At 40.9% G+C, this 12,500-nt stretch overlaps 1 protein-coding gene across 4 annotated transcripts in view; it reads left to right on the top strand.

Moving 5' to 3' along the window:
• Positions 1 to 12,500, top strand: part of zdhhc23b (zinc finger DHHC-type palmitoyltransferase 23b) — a 53,818-nt gene that overhangs the window by 8,252 nt on the left and 33,066 nt on the right. For all 4 annotated transcript variants that reach the window (XR_006313136.1, XM_043700626.1, XM_043700625.1 and 1 more), the window contains exon 2: positions 10,789 to 10,944. Coding sequence is in view for 3 of the 4 variants with exons in the window: in XM_043700626.1 (XP_043556561.1) it covers positions 10,808 to 10,944 (137 nt within the window). In the remaining variant the exon portion in view is untranslated. The remainder of the gene's footprint in view (positions 1 to 10,788; positions 10,945 to 12,500) is intronic.

The following is a 12,500-nucleotide window of genomic DNA, read 5'->3' on the forward strand; positions in this document are numbered from 1 at the left end:
CTATGTTATGCCGGCCTTTTATCCTCCTTAAAGGTCAGACTAACCTACATACCCTTCATTGTACTATCTTCAATGTGCTTATCCAAGAGTCGCTTAAATGTCCCTAAAGTATCTGACTCTACTACCATCGCTGGCAATGCATTCCATGCACTCTCCACACTCTGTGTAAAGAACCACCTCTGACATCTCCCCTAAACTTCCACTAATCACCTTAAAATTAAGTCTCCTCCATGGGAAAAAGTCTTTGGCTATCCACTCTATCTATGCCTCTCATCATCTTGTATACCTCTGTTAAGTCACCTCTCATCCTTCTTCACTCCAACGAGAAAAGCCCTAGCTCCCTCGACCTTTCTTCATAAGACGTGCCCTCCAGTCCAGGCAACATCCTGGTAAATCTCCTATGCACCCTCTCTAAAACTTCCATATCTTTCCTATAATGAGGCAACCAGCATTGAACACAATATTCCGGGTATGGTCTAACCAGGGTTCTATAGAGTTGCAGCATCACCTCGCAACTCTTAAGCTCAATCCCCTTCCTAATGAAAGCCAACACCCCATACATCATCTTAACAAGTCTATCAACCTGGGTGGCAACTCTGAAGGCTCTATGGGCATGGACCCTAAGATTCCTCTGTTCCTCACACTGCCAAGCATCCCGCCTTTACTCTGTATTCAACATTAATTTTGGCCCTCCAAAGTGAATGACTTCCCACTTTTCCAGGTTGAACTCCATCTGCCACTTATCAGCCCAGTTCTGCACCCTGTCAATGTCTCATTGCAACCTGCAATAGCCCTCCACACTATCCACAATTCCACCAACCTTAGTGTCATCAGCAAGCTTATTAACCCGCCCTTCCACTTCCTCATCCAAGTCATTTATCAAAATCACAAAGAGCAGAGGTCCCAGTACATGTAGAGTTTCAATGGTAAAATCCTAGAGTACAATTTGACCTTGTCATACGGAGAGACTACCATTAATTTTGTCTATCCCTTATTATTTTATAGCAGCTCCCTCTATTATTTTATACCACCTCTGCTCCAGTGAAAAATGTCCCAGCCTATCCAACCTCTCTTTATATTGCAAACCTTCCATCCCCGGCAACATCCTGGTAGATCTCTTCTAAACCCTCTCCAACTTGATAATATCCTTCTTTTTACTGGGTGGCCAGAACAGGACAGTGTGTTCCAGAAGATGCCTCAACCATGTCCTGTACAACCTCAACACGACTTCCCAACTCCTATACTCAAAGGACTAAGCAATGAAGGCAAGTGTGCCAAATGCCTTTTTAACCATCCTGCCAGTATGTGATGTAAACTTCAAAGAATTATGTACCTGCTCCACTATGTAGCAGGGTAGAGGAACCGAGGAAGAAAATGACTTGTTTAAGAAAAAAGTACTGATTGCCACAGATGTATTGGCACTCTTTGAAACACTTTACTCAAACAAATAGATTTTTATTTAATCTTGTGGGTTCCTGTATAGCATTATGAACTGCATTAGATCCTTGTTTTTCACTTTTTTTTTTCAGATGTGTAGTTGAGATTTTTTGTTATTGTTTAAAAGGGGTGGATATGGGCTGTGCAGAGTGTGCCAGCATTTATTGTCTAGCCCTGGTTGCCCTTGAGAGGATGGTGATGCGACTTAACTTAGTGCCTCAAGGAAGCCAAATTCTACTGTAAAAATAGTAAATTGCTGGCAAGCTTCAGCTCTCAGTGATAGCACATACAACTGACCACAAATCATATTTGAACTCCTGAGAATGCAACTGGCTCTGTAACATAATCCTGATTCTACAAGACTACTTATTTCGACGTTTAGAGGATTACTTTTACCTTGGAGTTTACCTTGGACTTGCCTCTCATTGTTGGATTACACGTGTGTTTCACAGTACTTGGTGCATTCAGGAAGTGAGAAGTATTAAAAGGAGTGCTGGTAAACTCTTTACTAGAAGTACTTTGTATTTTGCTTCAGCTTGATTACTCTTGCTCAAGGGAAGCTAATAACTAGTATCTTAAAATAACTTGCAGTTAGCTTCACTTTGGGCTCAATCTGGTCTCTAACTTGTAACTACATAATAACAACCAAAAATAATATGTATATGTTGTGGGTTTGTTCATGCATCAAAAATGTGAAAATTGAAAATTATTTTTATTTGCTAGTGAAATTGATTTTATAAAAGTACTTCTGTTTCAATATATCTTTCAATCAATTGCAAGTTGGCAAACCAGTATCTTCTCTGATATTTTATGAACTTTTCCTCTGGCCTCCTCAGCAGATTGTAACCTTTTGCGACCGAAGGTGAAAGTGGTTGCATGTCACCCCAACATACTGATTGCAATGATTTGAAAATAAGATCATCTTTAAACGTTTAATGCTCCCAGTAGCCAGTTATTAAGCAATCAATTTTTGGAGAATATTATAGTTGCTCAGTTCAATTTGTTCAGCTGCATGTAACTTTTTCAATAAAGCTAATGGTGGATTTATTAAAATAAGATTTAACAACAGTCTTTTTTTTTAAATTCACAATCCAATAAAAAAATTCTTGCAGGAAGAATTTGTGATAAAGCATTCAAAAATACACATTTTTCTTTTTTTTTTAAAAAGAAGTATTGATAAGATTATTAAATTAACCACAGCATTATTTGCCAAGTTCCGTACCAAATACTTGTTTTCTTTGCTTGGTTACAAGTTGCCAATTTAAATGTCAATCTAAAATGTTTTTTTGTTGAGTTGTACTTTACTTCAAAAAATTAATTTAAATGAACTATCATTTATTCAATTGTATATCAATATTTCACACAGCACGTGATGTGTGTACAGAGCAAGCTGCCAGAGGAGATAGAGGAGACGGGTACAGTTACACATAAAAGGCATTGACAGTAGTTGGATATATGAATATGAAGGGTTTAGAGGAATATGGGCCAAATGCTGGCAAATGGGTCTCGGTCAGATTGGGAGGTCTGGTCGGAGCAGATGAGTTGGACAAAAATGTCTGTTTTCCATGCTGTATAACTCTAACTTTATAACTGTCAAAGTGTGATATCGACATTGAATGATTTGCATTTTACTGGTGGTTTGCCAATATGTATGTAATGGATACTGGACACAGACAGTTAGTAATCAAAAGCAAATTGTACTACTTGCTGTTGCAAAACGATTGACTGAATATTGATTAATGCTTTTGTGTAAAATCCAGCAAGGTGATGCTAGAGTAGTAACAGGTGTTACAAAAATTCACTGAAACTGAACTAAAACTTGATGTTTTGAAACATGTTTAGCCTAAGCTGTAGTTGATACCTACCATTTACTTAGCTGACATTTGGTATCATCCTGGTGTCTAAATTTAGACCGGATATGTGACAACAAAAAAAGACATCCTGCATTTGCTGTGTTTATTCCTGCACCTTCGACAAAAAATGTTCATCTGAAAAGAATTTTTACTAATACTGAATTTTATTTTTAAAAATGCTCTGATTTAGATTTATCCTATCAATTACAATTTTGGTAATGCAGCCGCTGCTGTCTTGTAAACTTTGATTCCGCATTTTCATCTCTGCTAATGAGCCTGGAGATTGGAATGACTCCAGTGAAAGTATAACTTGTATTCATTTATATCCTGTAATATCAGTTTAAGATATTTGATTTTCTTGGATTTAGAAGATTGTCCCTCACGAGAGGAATAGACATTTGATATTACCTGAGCCCCCCCTTGATGTATACAACTGTGTAACTGTCTGACCAGTATTTATTAACTTGATTTAGTTAATAGAATATTTTCCTCACTGAAACTAGTGGCACATGAGTGTTTACTGTCTTGATATATTGCATATTTTTAAAAACATTGTCAAATAAGTTTCACAATATTAACCAGAGGTTTGTGAATGGTTTTAATAAATTTTTGAGCCATGTCCTTTATGTTCGTGGCGATACATTCAGTAGAAGACACTTTGTATGCCATTTAACTCCTCGTAGGGTTGTTTCCCCCTGTTTTTAACAGGTCAAGTTAGGTGGGGTTTTTCCCTAGGATGGCGGATTTCAAGAATCGGGTGAGAGGATTGAGATTTGAAAAAGACATGAGGGACAATTTTTTTTTGCACGGAGGGTGGCTTGTGTGTGGAATGAACTTCCTGAGGAAATGCTGAATGTGGGCGCAATTACAATGTTTAAAAGATGCTTGGATAAGTACATGAATAGGAAAGGTTTGGAGGGAGAAACGGTCCAGAAATAGGCAGGTGGGGCTAGTTTAGTTTGGGATTATGTTCGGCATGGACTAGTTGGGCCGAAGGGTTTGTTACCGTGCTGGATCACTCTATGACTGTATAACATTAGAAAATGAATTTTGAGTGATATTTCATTAAATGTGTTTCTGTGGTTGATGATTTAACACTTGTACGCACAAAGATTGGTTAATGTTTGGAAGTCTGTTCCACATATGGCAAATGAATGGAGGATCAGTTGTTCACTTTAAATCCGAGATTGCTTAATAAAATGTTATCCAAGACATGGGCCAAAGGTAGCTATATGGAGTTAGGCCACAGATCAGCCATGATCTCATTTGAATGGTAGAACAGGCTTGAGGGGCTGAATAGCCTATTTCTTTTCCTATTAATCAACTCTGTCTGTAATTGGAAGTCTTCTGCCAGATTTGAAATTGCTACAATACAAATGGTTGGCTGCTTTAAAAATACTGAATATCCTTGCCTTCTCATATAAAGTAGTATGACCTTGCATACCTTCTAGATTATTGGCTGAACGTAGAAACTGCGAGCAGGAGCAGGCCACTCAACCCTCGAGCCTTCTCTGCCATTGACCATGATCATGGCTGATCCTCTATCTCAGTACCATATTCCTGCTTTCTCCCTATACCTCTTGATACCTTTAAAACCTAAAAAAATGATCTATCACTTCCTTTAATGTACTCAGTGACTTGGCCTTTACAGCCTTCTGTGATGGAGAATTCTACAGGCTCACTCCACTTTGAGTGAAGAAAGTTTTCTTTATCACAGTTCTAAATCATCTACCCTCTACCGACTTCTAGATTCCCCAACCTGGGAAAACATCCTGTCTGCATCCAGTGTGTCCAACCCTATTAGAATGTTGGACATGTCAATCTGACCCCCTCTCTTCCTCCCAAACTCTGGTGATTGCAGGCTCAGCCGAACCAATATTTCCTCATAGGACTGTTCTGTTATCCTGGGTACCATCCTAGTGAACCTCTGGACTCTCTGTATGGCACATATATCTTTCTAAGGTAGAGAGACCAAAACTGCATGCAGTACTTCAGATGTGGTCTCACCAAGGCATTGTGTAACTGCAGTAAGACATCCCTGCTTCTGAACTCCAATTATCTTGCACTGAAGACCAAAATTCCATTTACCTCTCTAACTGCTTGCTGCACTTGCCTGTTTGCTTACATTGACTGGCGTACAAGGTTAACCAAATCTCTCCGAATATGCATAGTTCCCAATATATCACTACTTCAATTCTCCCCCTTGTTGTGTACAATTTCACAGTTAGACACGTTGTACTTCATCAGTCATAAGTTCAACTTGTTTAAATCACCTTGACGCTTTCTTGCGACCAGTCCCACTCAGTTTTGTGTCAGCAGCAAACTTGGAAATGTTGCATTTGGTATTCTCATTCAGGTCGATTTTATTTATCTAATGTATACAAATGTATTCAGAACAGCTGAGCTGAAGCATGGATCCTTGCTGTACCCCACTAGTCACTACCTGCCACTCAGAAAAAGACCCATTTATTCCCACTGTCTTTTCCCTGTCTGTCAGTCAATTCTCGATCCATACCATATATTACCCTTTATACCATGTACTGTAATATTTACCACTATTCACTTGTGAAGCGCCTTATCAAAAGGTTTTGGAAATCCAAATACACCACATCCATTGGTCTCCCTTATCTCTCATTGTTACATCTTCAATCTCCGGTAGAGATTTCATAACCCATGCTGGCTGTGTCCAATACCGATGATTCTATTGTGCTATCATGATTTTTATAATAGATTCTAGCATGTTCTACACTGCTGATGTTAGGCTCTAAAAGTTGAATTTCTAAATTGGAGGAAGCCAAATTTGACGGTATTAGGCAAGAACTTTCAAAAGTTGATTGGGGGCAGATGTTGACAGGTAAAGGGATGGCTGGAAAATTGGAAGCCTTCAGAAATGAGATAACGAGAATCCAAAGAAAGTATATTCCTGTTCGGGTGAAAGGAAAGGCTGGTAGGTATAGGGAATGCTGGATGACTAAAGAAGTTGAGGGTTTGGTTAAGAAAAAGAGGGAAGCATGTGTAAGGTATAGACAGGATAGATCAAGTGAATCCTTAGAAGAGTATAAAGGCAGTAGGAGTATACTTGAGAGGGAAAGCAGGAGGGCAAAAAGGGGACATGAGATAGCTTTGGCAAATAGAATTAAGGAGAATCCAAAGGGTTTTTACAAATACATTAAGGACTATTCTCTCCCTAGTGGTAACTAGGGAGAGAATAGGTCCCCTCAAGGAACAGCAAGACGGCCTTTGTGTGGAGCCACAGAAAATGGGGCTGATACTAAATAAGTATTTTGCATCAGCATTTGCTGTGGAAAGGATATGGAAGATATAGACTGTAGGGAAATAGATGGTGACATCTTGAAAATATCCATACTACAGAGGAGGAAATGCTGGCTGTCTTGAAACGCATAAAAGTGGATAAATCCCCAGGACCTGATGAGGTGTAGCCTCAAACTCTGTGGGAAGCTAGAGAAGTGATTGCTGGGCACGTTGCTGAGATACTTGTATCATCCATAGTCGCAGGTGAGGTGCCGTAAGACTGGAGGTTGGCAAATGTGGTGCCGCTGTTTAAGAAGGGTGGTAAGGACAAGCCAGGGAACTATAGACCAGTGAGCCTGATGTCAGTGGTGGGCAAGTTGTTGGAGGGAATCCTGAGGGACAGGATGTACATGTATTTGGAAAGGCCAGGACTGATTCGGGATAGTCAACATGGCTTTGTGCATGGGAAATCATGTCTCACAAACTTGATTGAGTTTTTTGAAGAAGTAACAAAGAGGACTGATGAGGGCAAAGCAGTAGATATGATCTATATGGACTTCAGTAAGGTGTTTGACAAGGTTCACTATGGGAGACAGGTTAGCAAGGTTAGATCTCACAGAAAACAGGGAGAACTAGCCATTTGGATACAGAACTGACTCAAAGGTAGAAGACAGATGGTGGTGGTGGTGGATGGTTGTTTTTCAGACAGGAGGCCTGTGACCAGTGGAGTGCCACAAGGATCAGTGCTGGGCTCTCCACTTTTTGTCATTTATATAAATGATTTGGATGCGAGCATAAGAGGTATAGTTAGTACGTTTGCAGAAGACACCAAAATTGGAGGTGTTATGGACAGCGAAGAAGATTACCTCAGATTACATCAGGATATTGATCAGATGGACCAATGGGCTGAGGAGTGGCAGATGTAGTTTAATTCGGATAAATTTTGGGAAAGCAAATTTTAGCAGGACTTATACACTTAATGGTAAGGTCCTGGAGAGTGTTGCTGGACATACAGATCTTGGAGTGCAGGTTCATAGCTCCTTGAAAGTGGAGTCGCAGGTAGACAGGATAGTAAGAAGGCGTTTGGTATGCTTTCCTTTATTGGTCAGAGTATTGGGTACAGGAGTTGGGAGGTCATGTTGCAGCTGTACAGGACATTGGTTAGGCCACTGTTGGAATATTGTGTGCAATTCTGGTCTCCTTCCTATCGGAAAGGTGTTGTGAAACTTGAAAGGGTTCAGAAAAGATTTACAAGGATGTTGCCAGGGTTAGAGGATTTGAGTTATACGGAAGGGCTGAACAGGTTGGGGCTGTTTTCGCTGGAGCGTCGGAGGCTGAGGGGTGGCCTTATAGCGGTTTATAAAATTATGGGAAATGGATAGGATAAATAGAGAAATAGTCTTTTCTCTGGGATGGGGGAGTCCAGAACTAGAGAGCATAGGTTTAGGGAGAGAGGGGAAAAATATAAAAGAGACCTGAGGGGCAACTTTTTTCGCACACTGGGTGGTACGTGTATGGAATGAGCTTCCAGAGGAAGTGGTGGAGGCTGGTACAATTGCAACATGTAAAAGGCATTTGGATGGGTATATGAATAGGTTTGGAGGGATATGGGCCGGGTACTGGCAGGTGGGACTAGATTGGGTTGGGATATCTGGTCGGCATGGACGGGTTGGACCGAAGGGTCTGTTTCCATGCTGTACATCTCTGATTGTATAACTCTAACTGCTCTGTCATTCAGTTTTAATGTTTTTTCCCTCTCTTTGTATGTAATGGGGCAACATTAAGCCATCTTTGCAATATGCTTCAAAATGGGAATGATATTATCAATGGTGAATATATATGGATGGATCCATTCCCTTGTACTACTGCCAAGTATGCCAAAGGCCCCACCCCAAGATATTTTGAAGATAAATTTGCTTTGAAGAAATGAGACCGGCCATAACAAAAATTGATAATTTTATTTACTGTAACAACAACATGCATAATGATTTCAATACAATTACCTTCTAACTTCAGAAAGCCTATCCGCCGTCTACAAGGACAAGTCAGGAGTGTGATGGAATACTCCTCACTTGCCTGGATGAGCGCAGCTCCAACAGCATTCAAGATGATTAATGCCATCCGGGAGAAAGCAGTCCACTTGTTTGGCTCTGTATCCACTCCCTCCTCCACCGGTGCTCAGTACCAGCAGTGTGTACTATCTACAAGATACACTGCAGAAGTTCAGCAAAGATCCTCAGACACCACCTTCCAAACCCATGACTACGTCCATCTAGAATGACAAAGGCAGCAGATACATGAGAACACCACACTTTCAAGTTCCCCTCCAAGCCATTTGCCACCTGATTAGTTTCGTAGTTCTATGATTTCGTATAACTACCAAAGCAATCACCCCAACACACACAAAAGAAGTTGCATCAAAAAAATAAACAGGAGTCTTTCCTGGTGGTGGAATTTGAATAAAGATTCGTGCACTTTGTGCCTTTCACTGTGTCTCACACCTGCACACACACACACCATGGAAAAAAAAAGAAGTTGCATCAAGACACTATTCAAAAGGGCCACAACACACTGCAGTACACCAGAACTGACAACACACTGCAGTACACCAGAACTGCAAAAAGAGGAAGAAGAACATCGATACAATGTATTCACCAAAAACGGATACCCGCGCAATTTCATCAACAGATGCCTAAGGGAAAGAAACTAGCTACGAAACGACACGACCAGCTATCCTTAGTAGCCACACACACAGATGACAAGCAACATGAGGTCGACTGGGACAACACTACTTTTATAGGACAAGCCAAACAGAGAACAGCCAGGGAATTCCTAGAGGCATGGCACTCATCCACAGATTCAATCAATAAGCACATCGACCTGGACCCAATATACCGACCACTGCAACGGACAGCTAGAACTGACAACCGGAAGCGACAGATTCAACCACTACAAATGGCGGAGGAAAGATCACAGAAGCGCTTCGCAGGATGCTCCCAAGCACTGAGGATGTCACCTTGACAGGGGACAAAATGTCTGCAACATAAATTCCCAGCTCGGCGAATACAACCACAACATTTAAGAAGTGTCCTAAAGGAGGCAGGTGAGGTAAAGAGGTGGGTCGGTTTAGGAAAGGCATTCCTGAAAGCGAGGTCCAGGCAACAGATTACTCCTGCACTAATGGTGGGGCAATTAAAGTTGGAGTTGAACAAGAAGCCAGAATTGGAGGAATGCAAATATATCAGAAGGTTGAGAAACCGAAGAGGTTAGAGTTAGGGAGAGATGAACTCACGGAAGGATTTATAAAGGAAGTTGAGAATTTTAAATTCAAGACATTGCGCGTGAGCCAGTATCACCGAGCATGGATAATGGGGAAATGGGACTTGTTGCGATTTAAGACTTAGGCAGCATAAATTTTGATACCCAGTTGCGAGATGAGCCAGGATTGTGATAATGTAAGATAACTTCATTGCCCTCGTGTCTTTATTCTTTTTACTTTTCATGACTGTATGTTGAGATTAATGCAAGTTATTAGGAAAAATACCTGTGGTCTGTGCATATTATGTAGTATTCCCCCCCATGTATAATTACCTACCCTTAATGAATGTAAGTATCCCAGCATTCTTAAGCCCCTTCTAAAGAATCATGATAATCGTATTACTGTAAATGTAGTATTTAATAAACCCTTGGACTGTCAACTCCTGTTTGATCTACTCTTTCTACTAAGGAGCTAACTTGATCATTTTAGGGAATACCAGACATGAAATCTAAGCGTTGTGCCAAATCTCCATTTGTATCTGTATCTATGAAATGATGCCTTCACTGTCGTGTGCATCCAGCAATGTCCCATTAATTGAGAAAACTTTTATTTTAGTTTATGCGCCAAAATTGCTTAATGATATAAAAATAAAGTGAAAAATTCATGAGCTGAATCCCAAAAATTGATAATGAACAGAATTGAATGATTCCCACCCATTGAAGTTGCACTCTATATATACACATTGAATGTGAGTTTAGTTTTTAAGATGAACTGTTATATGTCCTAATGGAGCTGAAAATGTGTTGCTGGAAAAGCGCAGCAGGTCAGGCAGCATCCAAGGAACAGGAGAATCGACGTTTCGGGCATAAGCCCTTCTTCAGGAATCCTAGTGGAAAATACGTTCCATCCTTTAAGTTACTCAGCAATATCAGAAATCCTTTTTCATTGATTTCTTAACATTTTGTTTTTACCGATTTGTGAATTTAGGTGTGTGAGAGAAGACAGGATGAAGAAGAAACATTCAAAGATGTCTGACGAAGATGCCTCTCTTTGCTGCTGTGAGTACATTAATCACCATGGAGAAAAAACTCATATACTGGCCAGTTGCTGTGACTGTGCGGATCTGGATGAGGCCTGTGACAGGTCAGTGATAATCTTACTGTAATCAGTCTTTAAGATAAAATAATGGATTATATTGGACTAAAAGAGTTTTCTAATGTTTGAAGAAGGCTATAATGCCCTAAAGAGGGTGAAAGTTTGCCTTGATAGAAGCTATGGTTTCCAAAAACAAAATGACTTGTGTCAGTTTTAAAAAAGGCATCAATTGCAGTCTGTACTTTGAACCAGCAGAATTAAAATCTAGGTCTCTGATTCTGTAGTGCTTTTCACAACAGATAAATGCTTCAAAGTACTTTAGACTCAATGATGCGTGGTCAACATACAGTCCCTGATGTAATAATGTGTGGCAAATTCAACCAATGTGCTGATAGCAAACTTTGCCTTTTATAATGCTGACTGAATAATGAATGTTGTCCAGGATGTGGGGGACGCATGTTTCGAGTAAACACAAGATTGATATGGAACAAGCGTTATTGATACCCCATTTCAATAATCAGTTGAACTAGATGCACTAAAAAAGCTTTCAGTTTTTGCATCCTTCAAACCCTCCAGAAAAGCTCGTGAAATCTAAGCTGCCTTATACATCTTTATAAACGTGAAACATAATTATTCAGTAAAGGGACCTCGTGCTGCAGGCTGGACCAGCTTTATTGCGAAGGTGGTGGTGAGCTGCTTTCTTGAATTGCTGCAGTCCATATGCTTTTGGTAGATCCACAATGTCCTTGGGAGAGGGAATTCCAGGATTTTAACCCAGTCAGAGTGAAGGAATGGTGATATAAGTCAAGATGGTGTGTGGGTTGGAGTGGAACTGGCAAGTGGTGGTATTCCCAAGTATCCGCTGCCCTTGTCCTTCTAGATGGAAGTGTCCATGGGTTTGAAATGTGCTGCCTAAGGATCTTTGGTGAATTTCTGCAGTGCTTCTGTAAATGGTACACACTATTGCTACTGAGCGTCGGTGGTGAAGGGAGTGGATGTTTGTAAGTGTGGTACCAATCAAGTGGGTTGCTTTGGTCTGGATAGCATCAAGCTTCTTGTTTGTTGTTGGAGCTGCACTCATCTAGGCAAGGGGGGAGTATTCCTGACTTATGCCTTGTAGATAGTGGACAGGCTTTGTGGAATCTTTGAGGAAATGAAATGATCACCAGAAGATTCCTAGCCTCTGACCTGTTCTTGTAGCTGCTGTTTTGACATGGCTAGTTCAGTTCGCCGAGCTGGGAATTTGTGTTGCAGACGTTTCATCCCCTGTCTAGGTGACATCCTCAGCGCTTGGGATTCTCCTGTGAAGCGCTTCTGTGATTTTTCCTCTGCCATTTGTAGTGGTTTGAATCTGCCGCTTCCGGTTGTCAGTTCCAGCTGTCTGCTGCAGTGGTCAGTATATTGGGTCCAGATCGATGTGCTTATTGATTGAATCGGTGGATGAGTACCATGCCTCTAGGAATTCCATGGCTGTTCTCTGTTGGCTTGTCCTATAATAGTAGTGGGCGGCACGGTGGCACAGTGGTTAGCACTGCTGCCTCACAGCGCCAGAGACCCGGGTTCAATTCCCGCCTCAGGCGACTGACTGTGTGGAGTTTGCACGT

This window comes from Chiloscyllium plagiosum, chromosome 12, assembly GCF_004010195.1.
Source record: "Chiloscyllium plagiosum isolate BGI_BamShark_2017 chromosome 12, ASM401019v2, whole genome shotgun sequence".
Taxonomy (NCBI): domain Eukaryota; kingdom Metazoa; phylum Chordata; class Chondrichthyes; order Orectolobiformes; family Hemiscylliidae; genus Chiloscyllium; species Chiloscyllium plagiosum.